The 20018-nt window shown below is 49.3% G+C and overlaps 1 protein-coding gene across 1 annotated transcript; it reads left to right on the top strand.

Annotated features, from left to right (window-relative positions):
- The first annotated feature begins 72 nt into the window (after positions 1-72).
- Positions 73-19800, top strand: ARPC2 (actin related protein 2/3 complex subunit 2). Its single transcript, XM_063400775.1, has 10 exons — positions 73-253; positions 9883-9917; positions 10879-10991; positions 13009-13054; positions 13650-13836; positions 14265-14358; positions 16579-16705; positions 18048-18148; positions 18497-18597; positions 19359-19800. Exons 1-10 carry the CDS (start codon positions 180-182, stop codon positions 19381-19383), a joined length of 903 nt encoding a protein of 300 aa, XP_063256845.1. The 5' UTR covers positions 73-179; the 3' UTR covers positions 19384-19800.
- The last annotated feature ends 218 nt before the right edge of the window (positions 19801-20018 follow it).

Here is a 20018-nt window from a genome sequence, read left to right as displayed (position 1 = left end):
TCCCCGCCCTTCGCGAGGCGGAGCTGCCCGTGACGTCACTGGGGGCGGGGCTGCGCCTGCGGCGGCGCCGAACCGGAAGTGACGCGCGGGCGCGAGAGCGGAAGCGGCGGCGCAGGCTCGGGCGGGTCCCCGGTGCGCGCAGCGGGCTCGGCTCTCTCCGAGCCGCTCCCGGCACCGACATGATCCTGCTCGAGGTCAACAACCGCATCATCGAGGAGACCCTCACGCTCAAGTTCGAGGGCGCGGCCGCCGGGTAGGAACAGGGGAGCCGGGGCGGGGCGGGAACGGGTCCGCGGACCGAGGGAGGGGCGAGGGGGCGGTGGCTGGCGGGGCCCGGGCCGTGCCAGGCGCCCGGGCACAGGGTAGAGCCTGGCGGGCGGTGCCGGGAGAGGATGGGGCCGAGAGGGGCGGGAGGTGGGGCCGGGCAATGGTGACAAGGCAGGATGTGGGGCTGCAGAGTGGCGGGTACTGTGCTACCGGGTGGCGGCCCGAGAACGGGGAGGGCAGAGCGGGCACGGGGTGAGGGCTTGCAGGGTGCAGGGGCTGGGAGGAGGTCGGTCGGGGTGTGGGAACTGAGGGCGGCGGGGATAGGCAGAGCTTGGGCAGAGGGAAGGCCTCGGGAATAAGGGAGCAGAGGGCAGTGTTGGAGGGCAGAGTGGGGCCGGATGGGGTCGTTAGTGCCAGAGCAGTGGAGAGCCTCGGGGGAGCAGGACGGATCTGCGAAGGATATTCGAGATTGCCGTGTTGAGGGGGACTGGAGGACAGGGCCTGGACAAGGAGGAAGTTGGGAAGGGAGGAAGGTGGATTTGCAGGGTGCTTGCTTTGGGTGAAGCGGGGTTCGTCAGCATGGTGCCAGCGCTGGTACAGAATGTGTGAGCCGAGGAACAGGAAGCCTGTATATGGAGTCATGGCCTCAGCCTTTTGCTTTGGAGGTGACGAGCAAATTCCAGTTTGCGACCTCCTTGCTTTCTCAAGCAGAAGGGATAGAGGCACATGAGTCAGCCATGGCCGCTGGTGCCAGCCTGCTTGGTGTCCTGGCCTCGGGGGGCACACTGGGGGTTCTAGTTCCCACCCATATCTCTGACTGGGACGGTTCAGTCCCTGGGTAGCCAGTGGTTTTTTTTACTGCAAGTGTTGCACCAGGGCTTGTGATGTAAAGATCTTGTAAAGATGCTTGTGAGGACACAGCTTAGCTTGGAAGGAAGTCCCTTCAATATGCATGTTCTTATCTGCAACCGAGTGGCCTGTGGGCTCAGTGCACTGCCTGCTGACTGCGACACCTTTGTACAGAGACAAAGCCTCGAGAGGCAAAGCACAGTGGTGTTATCGCTGGGGTGGAGCCTGCCCTGGCGCCTCACACGGCACGGCTCGGGCTGCTCCAGGAAAGGACCCCCAGGCAGGTGCCTTTTTTTGTGTTACCTTTTTTCTCCAGTAATTTTCGAAGCTCTCAGCCTTTTGCATGCAGAACGTTGTCAGAGGCCACTTCCTCTGCTTTCCTTCTCCACTCTCAATTAACTTGTTGCTTGGATTGTTTTTTTGTTTTGTTTTGGTGGGTTTTTTCATAAAATAATCTCACAGGCTGCTCTGCCTTGGAGGACAGCTGAGCTGCTCCCAGATTTTGATTCATCTTAAGTCCTGATCATTTAATGCAACAAGTTTCCCCAGAGTACAGGCATTGCACTGGGCAGAGAGAGCTCCCAGGTGACCACTGTGGTATTGCAGCTACATCCATTAGAAAATATGGCATGTACAGAGGTTCATACTGAGTGTCAGAACAGCTTGTCAGTCACTCGTGTGTTCCAAGGGACTCTTCCTGATGGAGAGAGAAGAAGTCCATCTGTCCCTGTGTTGATGTGACATGGAGGGGCAGTTTACAGGTTTAGATGCACCCCCAAACCCTGACTCTGTGAGCAGAGCTGCAGTTCCATACCTTGCACCAGCCTGCAGGCCCCTGAAATTTCCATTTTGCCATATGGCAAAGCCACCTCACTTGTGTGTTGGCACATGCGTGCCTGACATACTGATTGTTCCTGGATCAATTGGTAGGGTGGCTCATGGCACTCTGCTTCTGCCTCTTAGTCATTTATGGCATGTTCTGTTCTTTAGATGGCGTTTCTAGATAAGTTTTGTGCCTTGAGTGTTGCTGAAGGTGAGGAAGACATTTACTTCTGAATTTTCTTCTATGCTTGTTCTGTGGTCCCCCATCCAGGCAGGTGCAGTGAAGTTTCTCCTGGTTTCATGTCTTCTAAGGAATGGATGTTACAAAACATTTATTCAAGTGATATTTCTTTTTCCTATGACCACAGGTCTCAGGTTATTCCTGTGATGCTCTCAGCCTAGAGGCAGGAAGGGATTTCCTGTATTTTGATATTTTGGTGATAGTTTTCCAAGGTGGTCTTGGGGATGAACACAGGACAGTTGGGGCAAGGTCCAGCCTTGAAGAATTTAATGACTGGGAGGAGTCTGGACACTGGGGCAGAGTTGGGTTTACATTATTTGCTCTAACCCAGAAGTGCAGCAGATGCGATGCAGGGATGTGTCAACAGTGATTGTCTCAGAGCCAGGTGTGCCTGGAAGTGGGGCAGGGCAGGGTTCATTTCCAAATCTTCTGCCAGAGACTTCTCCTGTGACATAGGCTGTGTTGCTCCCATCTACTGCAGTGCAGCCATAGTTTAGCAGGTTCCTGCAGAGCTTTCCTGGGCTATCAGGTGAGAGACACTCCATGTTTCACCTTGTCGTATAGAACTAGGTCACATTTAGAGGAATTTAGAATTCTTTAACTGCCATAACATTATTGTCATATATGTCAAAATCTGCTCTGCATGGAGGTCCATCAGCTGTCCCTGGATTTCCCGTTGTGAAAGGTGCCTTGGCAGGACTGCAGACAGATCAGCACTTGAGACAGGGCCTAACCCACCTCTAAAAGTCCGCCCTGGACAGGGTCCTTGGGGCTTGGCAGCCCTGTAAACACGGTAGTTTCAAATTTAATTTGGTTTTGTGGGAAAACCCCATGGAAATCTCACCTCCTTGGACAGCCACTATTGAAACATGATATTTAGATCAAGGTAGTAACAGATGATGGATTTCAATGCATCTGATTTTTTCCTTAATTAGTTCTAATAATTTCTTTGTTTAAATCTATTCTCTTAAACCAACCACATTTTAAAATAAAAAGCCAAAAGCTACCAGAATCTGTTGAAATAACTTGAGTTAGGAATTTGCTGCTGCAGTGTGGGAATACCTGGTCAGTACCCAGAAGTAAGTTTGTTGAAATGAGGTTGGCTCATGAGCTTTTTTACATATCAAGAGAAAGTTTCCATAAGCTTTTGACCAATTCATTTGTACCTAGGATGTTGTCTGGAAGTTGGTGTCACAAGTGGGTTTTCCCATTTCTGATAGAAATGTCATGTGAGGAGATGAGCTCTACCAGTTGGAAGATCCTGTTTCTCATCATTGCTTTCCTTTGTTAACTGCACAGACATTTAAAAAAGCCACAAACACTTTAAGTGTAAAACATTTTGACAATTGTCTTCTGTGTGTGATGAATACTCATTCTGTTTGACATCAACAGGTTTGCCATCCAATTTTGTCCTGCTCTAATTTAACCGACACCAGGGAAAATGCGGCACAGAGCTTTGGTCTTAGGGTTTGGTTTTCCAGTCATTCATAGCTTACCCAAAATCCTTAGTAAATTAATCATCTGCCTCAAACTGCTACTTGTTATTTACCCACTGTGCAAAAGAACACAAGTTTGCATAGCTAGGGTACAGCATGCCTTTCCCTAGGTTGGGGGCAGAGGGAAGAGAATCTCAAATTAAATTGTTGGTTTCTTTACAGCCATTAGTAGGAACAGCTCTGCAGGGCTTCCTGACAATTAGCTGCATAGGAAGTCATCTGAAGCTTGAAGTTCCCTGATGCAGGGTGGTTTCTGTGAGCTGGTGGGAGCTGGGCTGAAGCTGCACCCGCCTGCTTTATGGTATTTCCCACCTGTGGTCACCTGATGATCGTGGGCTGCAGAGCTGAGCTTTTCAGACACAGAGGCTGAGCCCTGGCTGAAACCAGGCAGTGAGAACTTCATGTTCATGATGTGACTTGAAATGAGCTCATCGTGGGGAGACTGAGGAGTATCTAGAGGCTGTTGGTGTGCTGAGAGGGTAGAGGAGCTTTGAATCCTGCCAGGCACTACTGAGGAACTCTGTTCAGGAGTGGCTGTGCTTATATGTGGCTTCAGGGATGCTCAGAGACCCCACCAAACCAGAGACTGTTCCTCTGCCACCCCCTCGTTCTTGCTGACACAGGCATTTTTGTGGCTTCAAGGGAAACAGGATTGAGGAAGTGACCTAGGTTCAAGTTAAACAGACAAAACTGGGTATTTTTAGCTTAGCTGAGTTTCCTCATCCCATTCATTGTACCATGGTGCAGCCATGGAGCAGGGATCAGATCTCCCTCCTTCAGCAGCAGTGGCAGGTGCTGGCTCAGTGTCCTCACAAGCCCAGTGTGGAGCTGCACATCTCTCCAGTCACAACCTCACTTGCTGGAACGCAGTCTGCCTGACTGCGGAGTGCTCGGGAAATGCTGCTGGTACTGAGGTACCCTTGGGTTTTGCTGGCACAGGCAGTGCTCGTGGTACACCCAGGCTGTACACATTGACTGAGGGTGCTGTAGATGTTGGAGCATTGCTCCTAGGTTGTCACAGCACATCCTGCTTTGGACACCAGGGAAGGTGACTTTGCATTAACAAAGTGGATTGTGAACCACCTCTGTCTGGAAATAGGCAGTGCTCCACTTTTTTACAACAGCACAGGAACAGAAGAGAAGAAAAGCCAGATCTGAAAAGTGTTAGGCTTTCACAGGTAGTTCTGTCATCACTCCAGCCTCAGTTTTCATCTTGGGTTCCTAAGAGGAGCCTGCTCTGTCTTCAGAGAGTGGTTCTCACTGCAGCCACCAGTGCTTGACACCAGTGAAGAGCAGATATCCATCATTATACTAAAGAAACACAGTAAAAGTCTGTGCGAAATGAGGCTCTTCCCCAGGGACTTGGCACAACTCTGGATCACTCTGGTGGGGAACCACAGGCTGTCTGCCTACAGCTGAGGATGCACAGGACAAAGATCTGGGTGGAAGGGTTCTTGCCAGTGGCAGCATGCTGCAGGACCATGTGTGCTTTGCCCCCTGTGAATCCCACTGCTTTCCTATCAGCCTGCTCTTACAGGTTATTGGGCACACAGCAAGGGAAAAGCTTGGGCATGGAGGGGTCACCTAACCAGGAGGGGAGAATTGGCACGTGTAGGGGCTGCCATACACCACTCAACACCACCCACCTGACAGAGCTCTCCTGCTTGAGTTCATGGTGGGTGTGCTGCTGGAGCTGTGGGAGCTCTTTGATTACATATGGTCCTGCAGCTTATGCAGAGGCTTTTGTTAGCTGAGTGGGGCCCAGAAGTGGAGGAACTGTTCAGATAATTATAGATATTGCTCATAATTTTTTTTATTGAGGTGACCTTTTGGTAGCGAGAGCCTGCAGTCTGTCACTGAATCTGGATCGCTTTATCCAAATTGTATGTTGACTGTGGTGATCTGAAAGCTCTGCTCAGAGTTTAAGCTTTGAAATACCCCCTTTTTTTCCCCCTCTCCTATGGGGCAAGAGATTAGAGTATCTGCATGCCTGCAGCTTTCAAAATAATTGCCATTCTCCATTATTTGGTAGAAGCCTTAATTGTGGTGTGGGAGATGCTTCAGTATGGTTGTCAGCCAAGTTCTTAAATTTGTTGTAATATACTGCTAAGAGCCTTTGTGGCCTGAGAATGAAATAGGGAAGTTGTCCGAGTCAAGTGAGGAAGTGCTGTCAGAAAAAAGATTTGCTATTGCTCTTAAGTGCTCGCTGGTGTCTCTCCATGGGCTCTTCATGGATGTTCTGCTGGGGTGAAAATTCTGATTTGAAACTGGCTCTGTATTAGATAGACAGGGTGTAGCAGCCATTTGGAGATGAATAGGAGGAACACAGGTGAGAAGACATAAAACTTGTCAGGGTCTTTTATTGTTACAAGCAGAGGGCAGATGGGATTTGGTGTGGGTTTGACTTCAGACCTGATAACTGTTGTCACAAAACAGACTGCTGCTGGGAACAGCTGCCATTTTAGCATCTGAGTTCAAGCAGGGGTTTGCAGAAAGGTCTGGTCTGGATTCAGTGTTCAGTGCAGAGGGAAGCCATCTCAGTTATTCCTGGTATGAGCTGGTTTTGTTGTCCATTCAGGGCAGAGGGTAGCAAACAGGGAAGGTCACTGAGGGACCTTCAGGTAGCACTGGAGGTAAGGAGCTTGCAGGGGTCACAGCAGCTCTGTGCTCCAGGAGTGGATGAGGTGTCCTGTCAAATCCTGAGTATAGCTAGGCTTAGTCTGTTTCTCAGAGCTTTGGATCAGGGGTAGAAGCGAACCCCAAAGGACCTCCTGGCTTCCCAGTTGGGATTTACAGTCCAGCTGAGACTTAGAGATGGCTGTGATTCAGAGTCATTCAGACCCAAGCTGTCAAACTGCCAATTCTCGCTGTGAGTGTGGAGGGGCTCCTCATGGAGGCAAGGGACACCAGAGCACACTAGGCCAGGCAGGGCTCTTTGGGATCATGCCAGTAACCTGACAGTACGTGGTACCCACCCTCAGTGGTGCAGGCCCCATCCAGGCCTGCTGTGAATCCTCTGCACTGAGCCTTTGAGCAAGAGCAGGAAGGACAGAACAGAGAGGACACCTTGTGCCTCCATAGGGCTATTTCTGGTGGTTGAAGATGGGGTTGCTGGAAGGTCAAGGGGAAGTGAACATGTGTATGTGACGTGCAGCATTGTTGCTCATCCAGAAACTGTGGAACGCTGGAGGTGAGAGCTCCTCTCTCTTCTGCCTGGGGACTTCTTGATGCTGGAACAACAGTCTGGGTAGTAAAAGGAGTGGTTTTTCTTTTGGAGAAACATTTTGAGTAGCCAGGGAAGTTTTGATGAGGTGAGCCAGAAAAATAAATAGAAGCACTTTAAACACTATGATTGTAAAGCTCCTGAACTGTGAAAGCCTAAGAGTGCTCACTTTGCTCCCAGCCACACTTCCAGTGCTCTTCCCTGTCCTCCCATGGGCCAGGCCAGGTGTGTGTTACTTAATTGTGTGCCCAGTGAGATACCCCAGTGTGCCGTAGGTGACAGGGCCAGCGTGGCTGCAAGGAGCTCTGTATGCAGCTCACGTGAGCTCTTGCTTCACTGAGGCTGTGCCGGGAAGTGGTTGAATATTCAGCACCCAAAGTTCTGCCCAGTTACCTTCTTTTCCCCTAAATACTCCCCCTCCTCACCATCCCCAAGTACTGGAACTGAGCCACTTGGGAAATCAGCATTAAAATAACTTCTCTAAGAAATGACGTTTGCACAATAACAGGCTCAAACCCAGCTGTGTTAGCAGTGAGCTTTTGTGTGCAGAACAAAGGCTGTCATGCAGAGCTATCAACTGGCTCCTGTACATGGTCTTGCTGGGCTTCTTCAATGATGTGATGAGTGATTTTCCTGCCATCCCCTGGGTACAGGGCAACCAAATGGGGAATCATCCTTCCTCAGCAAAACCACGCCAGTGCACTGGCTGTCAGCCACTTCTTGCGTTTCTCAGAGCGAGGTGCTGTGTTTGGAAGGCTCTGCCAGGAGCAGGGGCTCTGTGAGGTGTCAGCTCCATGTGTGTGGGGAATGGGGTTCGAAAGGTGTAACTCTGAGAAGGTGGAACAGAGGTTTAAGGATGCATCCTGTTTAATATTCCTAGTTCTCATGTGCCTGCCTGTGCTATCTTTAAAGCTTCCTACATAGGTTTCTTTTTTTATAAAAATCTGTACTGCTGCCATCCAAGCTGATTCCCACGTCTGAGTGTGGTGCTCTAAAAGAAGAACACGTCTGCATCAAGTGACCAAGTGGGATCTCTGGGATTTTCTTTCATCTCTGCTCTGAGCCATCCTCAGTGAGCAGAAGTGCCTTGGACATGACTTGGGGAATTGTTCCTCTTTCCAAGAGCCCAAGCTAAATATGCAGCTAGGGATGCCTGCTGAGCCTGTCTCAGGCCCAGCTGGAAGGGGAGATGAAAGCAAAACAGGTCACAGGTAGCTGGCACAGCTTTTAAACTAAAGAACCTGCTTTGGGTTCACTTGCACCGTTTCTTTCAAGTGCATGGTTTTTATTTTCAGCAAGGTGGCACAAAACACGGAGGCTCCCCAGCCTTCAGACAAAAGGACGGCTGTTGCCTTTCACAGCTAATCACTTTCAAGACACAGGAACACCTCTTCATTTTCGCTTAGAATCTCCATCTGGGGGTTAATTCCTCCCTTTCCAATGGACTAAAATGTTGACCTAGTGAGTGTCTGGGATCAGTGCAGTGCAGTGTCTTGGTCTCTCTGTACTGCCCAGCTTGAGTTTTATCACATTGTGGTCATTTCTGCCTTCCAGGAATGAGCCTGGCTGCAGAAAAGCTGATGGAAAAACAGTGCTTGCTGCTGAGATAAAATCATTTAAATCGTTACAGAATATTGTCAGGGAAAGTAGATATTGAGTCATCACTTCCCCCCACCTTTCTCAGTGTATGTTCCACGGTGTAGCCAGTACCCAGCAGTACATCAGTATGTGTGGAAGAGCAAGTGTCAGCAAAACAGTTGAAGCTGGTCTCTGGGCAGCAGCTGCAGCAGCATAGTTGAGACCAGTGACTTTACTCTGGGGAGTTATTTCAGTATGTTGGTTCAGACAGGTGGGAATGAACTGTTAGAGACTAGATTTCTGTTAGCAGCAGCATTATTAGCCTGTACTCTAGTATCATCTGCTTTTGAAAAATAAATGGAGATACAGTGTGAAACAGCAGTAGCAGACTGGCATTTTTATCCTATTCTCATTTTCCATGCCTGCTCTCAGCAGTGGAGATACCTTTGCAACAATTCCCTGTTGGAGAATGACCTATTAATACCAGTCCCCTTGGAGCTGTGAAAGCAGTTATGTAGTGCCAATCCCAGTGAAATGACCTTCCAGAACCAGTTACATCTTTCATGGAGTCCTACTCTTTCACAGATCAGTGACAAATGTCAAAATAGGGTTGTTAAGAAGCAGTTTAATCTTCATAGTCACAGTGTAAGGTGTGATATGCCTTTGGCTTGCAAAGGGTTTTGTTACTGATCACGGTTCCCAAAGACCACTCAGGACAATGTTAGAGCACATCCAGAGATACAGTTTTTCTGCAGAGGCAGTTGGAAAAATGTTGGGGTGTTTTGGAAGGGGGGGAAGGATGAAATGAACATGTGAAAAGTTTCCTTCTTTGGCTTGTTCCTAACACTGCTCCTAACACTACTAACACTTTCCTAACTTGGAAAAGGGGTCTTCTCTGCAAACAAGTTATATCAACACGTTTGCAGAGCTGGTGCTGATGGCGAAGGGGGCACTGTGTCTGGAAGCATTACTCAGCTCCTTCCATGAACTGGTATTGCAGAACCTTACAAAAGATCCTCTGTCCCAAAATCTGTGTCATGGCCATTCTGTACAGAGCGTGTGCTTGTGAAAACAAACTTCTTAGGAAGGAGTAGCTTTCTTAGGCATTTCTAACTGGAAATCTGTGATGTCAAAATCTATTAATAAACTAGAAATAATAGAAATCTGTGCCAGCTTCAACGTCTATTTTATGTCATCTGGGGTAAAACTGGTGCTTTTAGGAAGGGGAAGAAGTCTAAGATCTCTTGTCAAAGTTTACTACTAGTCGGACAGCAGGAGATAAAAGGGTTTTGAGGAAGAGCTGCCAGTGAGATATAAGACACTGGAAATTAATCCCTCTTTCCTTCACAGCTTGGAGGCTGCTGTTAGAGTTCTCATTTACCTCCTTTGTTTTCTTTGCTTTTTAGAAATAAACCAGAGGCAGTAGAAGTAACATTTGCAGGTAAGCTCCGCAGCTCTCTTGACTTCTCTGAACCAAGGGCTGGCTTGAACAGTCGGCCCACACCACTGGGCAGGGACAGTGTGGAGACCCTGCAGTATCCCCAAAGCTGGGGCTTCATTGGCTGCCCCACTATTTCTGTGTCTGTCTGCCTTTCCTGGGACTTCCCTAGAGCATGGAGTTCACTGGTGGTAGTGCTTTGGTGTGTGCCTGCTACATAGCTCTTCTCTTTCACCTCATATGTTCTCCAGTCCTGCCTTTGGTGCTACTTGTTATGAGGTCTTTAGCACTATCTGGTTTAGGTTGTTAGGAAGCTGACTTAGGGTGACAGGCAAAATGGATTCATCACCTCAAGTTTGCTCTTCAGGAAGAGAAATGCCAAGGAAGTTCAAGTACTCATTCAGCAACTGATTTTTTGCTTCTGTTGTCAGGAATCTGTGTAAGCTCCATGGGGAAGTGGAGCTTGCTAGGTAGCTGGAGGGTTGCCTTTCTCTTCCTCCTGCCCTCCCTGTCTGTTCTGCAGTGAAGTGGAAGCTCTGACAGCAGGCAGCGGCTGAGCTGCCTTTGCTGGCAGAGAGATTTTCTCCTCCAGGCTGCAGCTCTGGCCTGGTGGGCATGTCAGTCACTCTCTGTGCTGGCCATCCAGAAGGCTCCTGTCTCTGCATGTTTGTATCCTTGTGCATTGAGCACAAGTGGATTTGCCAGGGATGCTAAATGACACTAGACTAAAGCTTTCTGTGATGGACAGATGTCAAAATTGTTTCAGCCCTGTGAATGATAGCAGATCTCCCTACGTGACATTACCATTTTCCTTAACTGCGGATTTCTCTCTTGCTGTGTGTGTGAGGGCTGGAGCAAGAGGAGCAGTTTTGCTTTATGCAGTCACTAGAACTTGTAGGGAAAACCTTCCCCAGAAATAGGAGCTGGTTCCTGTTCCCTCACATTTCTCTTGCTTGCTTCTTAGACTTTGATGGAGTCCTTTACCATATTTCAAACCCCAATGGAGACAAGACGAAAGTGATGGTCAGTATTTCTCTGAAATTCTACAAGGAACTCCAGGAACACGGTGCTGATGAGGTGAGTAAGGATCTCCAGGCCTCCTGCCTACAAATACTGTGTTGGCAGCAATGCCCTTGTGATGTTGATGGATCTAACATCTGACCCTTAGAGGAGCATCTGTGCTCCCATCTCACACTGGTCAAAGGAGCAGCCCTGTGCCAACCAGGAGTCCCACGTCACTGAAAGACAAGAACAAGTGTGTTCACACTGTCTCGTGAAAAAGTAATCATCTTGTATGACCCTGCAGCTTGAAAGGCAGAAGGCACCACCAATTTTGCAAATTCAAAGCAAAGCCTGATTACGTAGAAATAGTTTCCCTGACTGATGTGTTGAGACCACAAGTGAAGGAAGGCACCAAGACAGATCGTTGGTGCTTCTCTTCTGACTTTTAACCACAATTGAGAGTAAGTGTTGGGCTCCTGCTGTGTGTGCAGACCTTGGTTTGCAGACTGGTTCCCTTTTCACTGCTGCCGTGTGAAGTCACAGGCTCAGTTCCTGTTGATTGGGCCCTGTGGCAGCAGAGGGCCATTTATGGTAGAAAAAGGGAGCCTCTCTGAGCTGTGGTTGGATGGTGAGGCAGGAAATGTGACTCAGTTCCTGAGTCAGTTTTCAAATCTCTGCATGGTAGCGAGTGGGGTTCACCCAGGGCTTTTCAGTAGGCTTTTGCCTCTGGGTGTCCGTCCTTGGAAGAAAACAAGGAAACTGCTCCATCGGTTTATTGTGAGTTTGGTGAGAAGCGGGTGACTTGAACCCAAAGTGAATTCCTGTGAATTGCCATAAGACCCACCTAAGTTAGAAGAGATATGACTGAGTGTCCTGCTTTCTTGGTTCCTGAATGCAGAGCTTTCCATGTGCAGCATTGTCTGCCACTGAAGGTACTGCTGCTGGCATGAGGAGTGTCAAGCAGCCCGAATGGTGGAGCCTTCCCGGCATGTTCAGTGAGGATCAGGGCAGTGTGTGATCCCAAGAGAGCCCCTGTGGTGGGCGAGTGGCTGACAGCAGTGTGCACCAGCAGCCAATGTGGTGGTGGCGGTGGAAGGCAACTTCCTATAAACTTTTAGAGGAAGATGTGATTTGTGCAGGACTGGCTTGGAAGTACTAAGTAGAAATTACATTTTTCAATCTCCAGTTGTCATAATGTTGCTTTCTGTACTTCCCTGCAGACAGTGTCGCTGGTTTCTGCTCTGTCTTTGGTGAAACCCCACTGAAGAATGCAGAGTGGGCTTCCTGCTAAGACAGGGCATCTTCCTGCACTGCTGCAGGCAGGCTCTCTGCTGAGAGGAGGTTTTGGCATGCAGAGAGTCTGTGTATCCTTTCCACGTGGTAGTGGGTGTCATCCCAGGAGGACCAGTTCTGCCACAGCATTGTTATGTTCTTCTCTGTGAAATACTGCCTGTTCTCAGCCCCCTCATTGACACAGAGCTGTGGCTCAGTTGGAAATTGCCATTGATGTAAAATTCAGCAGTAATTACGTTTGAAGAAAGGTTTTTGCTGTGCTGTAGGCGGTTCTGCTTCTGGGAGGCATCCAAGCCTGCCTGGCAGTCTCCTCTCGATGCCCATCTGTTTGTCAATAGGCTGACACAGTGTGTGATCACCAGGCCATGGTGTACTCTGAACTTGCCGTCCTGTGAGGAGAGGGACTGGGCACACTTAGCGTCTGCCTTTGAATGGAAAGAAAAGTGGTAGCCCTCAGATCTGTTGTATCAGGCTCTGCTGATTGTTCTCCTTTGAAGGTATGAGCTATAAGGCTTCTTCCCCACACAAATCTGACTAGCAAGAACTAGAAAAAGTTCCAGTTTTGAGTCCTCTCATGCAGTGTGTCCCCTTTCAGTGGAGTTCAGGGAGCCCTCCCTAGAGTAGAAACATCCAATAGTACCAGAAGCTGATGACTTAATATTTGTCTAAGTTCTCTTAGACTAGAGGAGGCAGGTGGTGTAATTGAATACTTCTAAGAGAAGACCAAACATGGCCTAGGCTGTGCAGGAGGAAACAAGTCTTGATAGCTTGTGCTCTCAATGTTTAATTTCTTTTCTAGGTATTGAAGAAAGTCTACGGAAGCTACTTGGTAAATCCTGAATCAGGTAACCCTGCAATGACATTCACTCTGTGTGTGTGTGTGTGTGTGAATGCAATTCCAAAATTACTGAAGCCACCTGAGAAATGCGCATATGAAGGCTGCCCTTGAAGAGCTTGGTATCTGAGGCTGTCTATACAATGAATAGCAATTTGAAATAGCCAGTGTAAAAGCTGGCTCAGGCACATCAGGGATGAGGTAGCTTGCAGCACAAGCTGTAATTCTTTATGCAGTCCTCCTACAGGAAGCCTCTGTTCCTCATGTTGGGGTCTTTGTTCTTCTCAAAGATGCTTTGTAAGACACAGGAAAACCATGGTTACCTGTGACAACATCTCTTCCTACTCACTGCAAAAACTTGGGAGCAGTTCAGCCAGCACGTGTGTCTGGGAGCTTGGGAAGGAGCCCTGGGAAGGTTGCCATGGCCACGCGCCGAGTTCAGGCATGGCTTCTGGCAAGTGCTTGGAGTGGGAAGAACTCAGCCCTGGCACTTTTGGGAGGACTTAAGGCAGAAGTGGGACTGTAGGTGTCTCTTTAAAAAAAAGTCTTTGTTTTCATTAATGCCCTATGTAGATTATTAAGGCTAGTGGCTGTCCCCTTCCCAGGTTATAATGTCTCTTTGCTCTACGACCTGGAGAACCTTCCTGCAGACAAGGATGCCATTGTGCACCAAGCCGGCATGTTGAAGCGCAACTGCTTTGCTTCAGTCTTTGAGAAGTATTTCAAATTCCAGGAAGAGGGCAAAGAAGGAGAAAAAAGAGCAGTCATCCACTACAGGGATGATGAGACAATGTAAGTGTTCAAACCAAACAGCCTGGGGGTCGGACGGTGGTCAGTAGTCTGCTTCTGTGCACAGCTGTAGGTTTTGATGGAAAGTCAGGAAATCCTGCTGCTCTGTGTTTTGGCCAGGGTAATACGGGTCTGTCCTAAGCTGCCACAAGTATCCCATGAAGGTAATGCTTATGCCTCGGGCTGCTGGGATGTTACACAAGAGTCTCTGTTAGTGGCAGCACTTGTGGCTGCATGCAGTAGAGGAACTGGCCACTCCCAACAGAAATGTTGTGCTCCCTGTAAATACAGTCTCAAGGGAGGGGAAACCTACAGCAGCCAGGTTTGTGAATGGCTGTTGTATCTACTTGACCTTGTCACACAGTTGCTTCCTTGTCCATTTGAACTTGCTAGCTCTGGTTCACGGGTGGGTTCTCTCTCTCCACCTGCAGGTATGTTGAGGCAAAGAAGGACCGTGTCACGGTTGTGTTCAGCACGGTATTTAAGGACGACGATGACGTGGTGATCGGAAAGGTGTTTATGCAGGTATGGAAACAGAATTACACGGAAAGTGTCTGGTCCTCAGTTCAGATGCCTGCTTGCCAAATAAGCTGCTGAAATGAGCACCAAGGCAGTTTCACACATGTAAATGTTTTGTTTCATGCTGCACTGGGATGGAAGAACATGCTAATAGGCATAGACAGTGTATTTTCCTGGCTCTTGCATTGGCATCTGTATCATCAATAGTCTTGCTCACTTGGACAATCAAGCGTATTATGTGTTACAGATGAAAAACACCACAGTGAATACTTGAGTCCCCACATTGAGGCCCATTGAGGTATTGTGTATAGCTATGGTGTAGGGATCTCCAGCCAGCTGAGGAGCTGAGCATGTGGAGGAGTCTGTAAGGAGAGAGGAAGGGTGAGACAGTGTCATGCTGTGCCTGAGGAGGAGCTGAGAGTAGTCTTCACCTTGAAGTTTCTTCCTGCTAATGCTCAAATGCTGCAGAAACACTTAGCAGCTCAGTGTGACAGCTCTCGAATTTGAGCTTTTTAGAACTATGAATATACTGAATTTGTGGGCTTGAATCTATCATAATGCCAAATTATGGACTGGACTCAGCTACCTTTTCCAGTTGCTGTTTAGCTGGGAAGCATTGAGAGACTTGTAGTAGGCACTTTGTGTGTCTGTGAAGTGCAGCCTGAGGACAATGAGACATCTGTGTGCAGCTGGGGAGGCTCAGTGCATGCTTGTACCTATGTTCATCTGTGCCACTGGATCACCTCACTCATCTGCTGGAGCTCCTGGGGAGCCAGCCTCCTGTGTGGGCAGGGCCTGCAAGGTGTTCCAGGGATCTTTAACCCACCTGTTTCAAGGGTGCCTGGCCATGCTGCTGGCAGGCTCATGGACAGCAAGTTACCAGCCCAGTTGGCCCAGTGTACCTGTGTTGGGTGTCATCAGAAGGGGGTCTGTTGCAATGGAGGTCTTCACAGCTCTGTTTGTTGTGTTCATGAGCTACAGACAGGGTATCTGCTCTGGCTTTGAGGTTTTCCCCCACCAAGCATATTCCTCAGCCCGGAATTCAGCTTTTAAAATGAGAAGGGAGGCATGATGTGAACAAAATGGGGTTAGTGAGGCTCCTGGGGAGATGGCAGTGCTTCAAGGCAGCAGCTGTCACGGAGTTTCCATGTCCCAAATTCTTGGTTTTTACAACAGCAAACCCTGCCTCTGCCCAGCCACAGGAATTTCCACTCTGAGTCACACTGGCTCTTTCCCTCCAGCTATTGCTCTTGCATAATGCAGCTGGGCATGGTGTCTGCTCATCTGGGCTCTCATGGAGAAAATGCGACCATTAACTAACCAGTGAAGCCATTTGAACCATTTCACCCTCTGGCATAAGCAGGCAGAAATGCAAGCTAAGCATTTCATTAAGGAAACCCAAGTGATCTACTCCAAAAGGGACATGGATGCTCCTATCTTTCCCAGGGGAAACTGCTCAGAGGAGAGGCCAAGGGTAGCTGATAATGTGTAGATTGGAATGGAAATCAGTGAGGCAGAGGGAAGACTGCCCTGCCTTGGGGCAGGAAAATGGTCTCTGGACATTCCCAGCCCCACACTGAGAAGGCCCTTACAGTTCCTGAAATGCAGAGCCAGTACATTTCCTGTGAGGTGGGGGTTGTGCTGCTGTCAGAGGTGGGGGAGGGATCTCCTGCCTGAAGATATTGTTTCAAGGTGTAGGGAAGCGTTAAGAGGAGCAGGCTTCACATATAAGCTTCAACCCCCAGATGCATCTTGATGCCTGGGCAGACTCCTGGTGGGAGATGGTTTCTCAAATGGCAGAACCTTTACACTAGGTGTGATGGAGATCTTGCAGCCCTTCCTGAGAATTTCTGTTCCTGGGGGTGATGGGCACCACCCAGTTTCACTGGAAGCATTGAAGTTCCAGCTGGAGCTGTGCTGTCTTGTGTGCTTGCTCAGACTGAGGTGTCCCTTCCACAAAACACCCTTGGCAGGGGTGTGACACACTGAAAGCTACCCCAGCTGAGGGGCTGTGCTATGGTCATGTATAAACCCAGGACAACCATGCATTTTTTGGCTGGCTTTGCTGGGAAAAAGGGTTACTTTCAGGGTGTTTGGCCTGATGAAGTCGATCTATTCAGGGAAAGCTGGGCCACCTTCTGCTCATTGTCCTTTGGGAGTGAGGAAATCCCACTTGCTTTCCCAGCATGTTGCTGACAGGAATCACCTTTACTTTGTCTTGTCCAGGAGTTCAAGGAGGGTCGCCGGGCCAGTCACACAGCCCCACAGGTGCTCTTCAGCCACAGGGAGCCACCCTTGGAGCTGAAAGACACAGACGCAGCCGTTGGCGATAATATTGGCTACATCACATTTGGTAAGCAGGCAGCTCCAGGGCTTGGGGATGCTTGGGGAGGAGAGAGGTTCGAATTCACCTTTCCTGAGTGTTGAAGTCGGCCATTGAGCGTTGCAAGGACTCGGGGTTGCGTTTTGTCTTGTGTGCCCCCTTTGGAGTGTACCTTTCCTGTATCAAGACGCCTCAGCTCTGCTTCTCTGGGCAAGATGTGGAAGTGGACAGTGAGCTTTTTAGTATCCACCTACAAAATAAGTTGAATATTGGGAAGCAAAGGGAAGAGTGGCTTTGCTGTGGTATTTTGGAAGCTGGAGGTTTCTTGTGAAAGTTTTCATGAAACTGTACTTGTAGATTGTCCAGCTGCAGGGAGCTGTGCAGTGCTTGAACAGCAGAGGCAATCAGAGAGCAGCAGCAGCAGAGCAGTGCATTCTGCTTCTCCAGCTCTGCCTCTTTGCTCTGGGCTGAACACTGGTGAGCCACTTTCCCCTACCTGCAGAGGTGGTGGCCAGCAGAGTCATGACTTCCCCCTGGGTAGCAGTGTTGAGGAGTCTAAACCCTGCCCTATTCAAAGGGATAGGTCTCTTCCAGATGCTTGGGTGTGTTGTTAGGGTGTCTCAGGCCAGCATTCCTGTAGTTTGGAGCTCAGATATGGAGCACAGACACTGCAGGGAAAAGTGAAGATAGCATTGCCCTCCTCCTGTGCTGGAAATGGTGCCTTGAGACCTGGGCAGCTGTCAGCTATGGAAAGAAGAGGTCCATGATGGCACATACTTTGTTCTGTTGAGACTAAATTTCCTGGTTATCTGATCTGACAGTCTCAGGTGAGATCATCACACAAACAAAATGTTCTTTCAGCCCTTGGATCTGGGACACCTAACAGAGCACTAGCTCATGGAAAGAGCAAGCTACCTGCTTGTATCATAGTCTGTCTATGTTACATGGCTGGCAAGCTGCCAGGCAAAGATCCACAACCAATTTCAAGCCCCCAGGGCAGACTGGATCTTGAAATTGGTTGAGCAGCCTGGGCGCCCTGGTCTGCCTCCCAGCTTGCTCCGCCATTTGCATCTCCAAAGCACTGATACAGCATCATGCAGTTTCATACAGTGCCATTGTTTCTGAATATCTGGCCTTGCCTGTATCCTGCAGAGTGCACAGGCTGCTGTAGGAGATGTGGAAAAGCACTCTTGAGCCTTGTATTTAAAATCACAAGTGCTGCTTCATCTTGGTATGTGTCAAGAGTAAAGCGCTCTTTATAGAGACCAAGGCAGGGATTCAATGCAGCACACCCAAAAGCCTCCAGCACTGATGCTGAAGCCTTGTGCAGCCTCAGGAGGTTCTAATGGTCTGTGTTGGCCTCTTCTTTCAGTGCTGTTCCCCCGTCACACCAATGCTGCAGCCAGAGACAACACCATAAACCTGATCCACACATTCCGGGACTACCTGCACTATCACATCAAGTGCTCGAAGGTATGAGGGTTGGGATGGCTTCAGCCCGTCTAACCTGGCTGTTGAAGGGGAGAAGCAGGGGACAGGGGTGCCTCTTGAGAACTTGTTAGTGTCTGCCACTGCCCTCCCCAGTCATGCAGGGGTGGCAGGTGATGCATCATTGCCTTCTCCCTGCTCTTGGACACAAGACTGTTTTCTTTCCATTCCAGCAGTGAAGTAGGATTTTCCCCTTTTGGATCTGGTTTGTTTCCTTTCTGAGAACAGAAATGAGGGTAATTGTTCAGAGTGACCTGGCTTTGACATGTCCTGAGATCTCAGCTATGAAGACAGGATCCTGACATGTCCCCATTTTGTCCTAATGAAACACAGGCCTATATTCACACGCGTATGAGGGCAAAAACATCAGATTTCCTCAAGGTGCTCAACCGTGCCCGTCCAGACGCAGAAAAGAAAGAAATGAAAACAATCACGTGAGTAGTGAAGCAGCGCCTGACTGTCCAAGCTTCTCTGCCAGCCACAAGCTCAGTCTTGTGCAGTTTAGCATAGTGCAGTGCAGGGTGGGCTGGGGTGCCATGGGGTGACCCACAGCTCACTGCCTCAGATGGCCTGTGAGGAAGCTGGGTCTGAGGCAAAACCCTGTGCTGGCAGGTCCTTTGTAAAAGGCTCATATATGGCCTTGCATGCCCTGGTGTCTCCACTTTCCCCCCCACCAAGCCCTTGGTGGCATTCCTGGGGCTTTTTCCGTTATATTAGAGCTGCCTTGTCCAGCTCTGGGGGCAGCTCCAGCTCCCTGGCAGGAAGAGGAGCCAGGTCCTTCCTTGGGGTTTGTGGGCACTGGTCTTGCTGCTCAGGGTGTCTGCAGCTCCTCAGAGTCACTGGCTGCCCTTGGCCAGCTGATGGCTGGGACCAGGCCACCATGCTGGCTGGCTCCCTCTTGTGAACAAGCAGCCCACAGCGAATTGGATGGAGGAGGGCAGTTGTGTTTCACTCAGGTCCCTGACCTTCTGCTTATCCCAGAACCCCTTTTATTCTGTTTGTCCTGTCATGTCCCCTTTGCATGCTGCTTTGAGACAGGACGGTTGTTCCCTCTGCAAAAGTTAGCCCCTCCCCACAGACCCTGTGAACTCCAGCCCAGCAGTGCCTGCCTGGCTTGGAGAGCTCCACTAGTGTGTCCCACCACAAGCCCCACAGCCCCCTGGGGCTGTGCTGACTCCTCTCTGCATCCTTTCAGGGGGAAGACGTTCACAACCCGTTAATGCTGAGTCACTGAGGCTGCCGTGGAGGACGAAGGTTGGGGCACTTGCTACCCCATAATCGTAGCTTTTAATGTTGCACCTCTGTGGGCTCATAAGGAATTCAAGCAATCGGGGTCTGTTTGTACGACAGTTGGGGGAGTAATCTGCAGAAACGAGCTGTGCTTGCGAGGACTCGATCGTTCCAAGAAACAAAACTTTAATTCCAGTTTGATTGACTTAATTTCTTTACTTTTTAATTTTTTTTTTCCTTTTCAAGCTGTTTCGCTTTGCAGTATGTTACCGGAAATAAGTTGCAGTATTTCTTATGAGAATAATGCAATATTAACTTGTTTTCTTCTGAGTATTTGAGTTCAAAACTCCTGTATCTGAAGAAATACTGTTGGGGTTCATTAATAAAGAAGATCTTTCTATCTTAAAGGGCTGTGAGGCTTTGGCTTGTCAATGCACGTGACCTTACCCTGGAAGGGGTGTGTAGTCACAGCCCCAAGGGAGATAATTCCTGTATTGTGGAACATATGCCTTCCGGTGAACTTAGGGGTGCAGTACCCAAATCTGGGAATAGCCTGTTCTGTTAGGGAACTCCTGGACTGTAAAGAGCAGGATTCTCCTACCTTCAGCTAGCAACCTGCATTCTT

The sequence above is a fragment of the Prinia subflava genome, chromosome 6 (assembly GCF_021018805.1).
Source record: "Prinia subflava isolate CZ2003 ecotype Zambia chromosome 6, Cam_Psub_1.2, whole genome shotgun sequence".
Classification (NCBI taxonomy): domain Eukaryota; kingdom Metazoa; phylum Chordata; class Aves; order Passeriformes; family Cisticolidae; genus Prinia; species Prinia subflava.
This window is presented reverse-complemented; position numbering and strand designations above follow the sequence as displayed.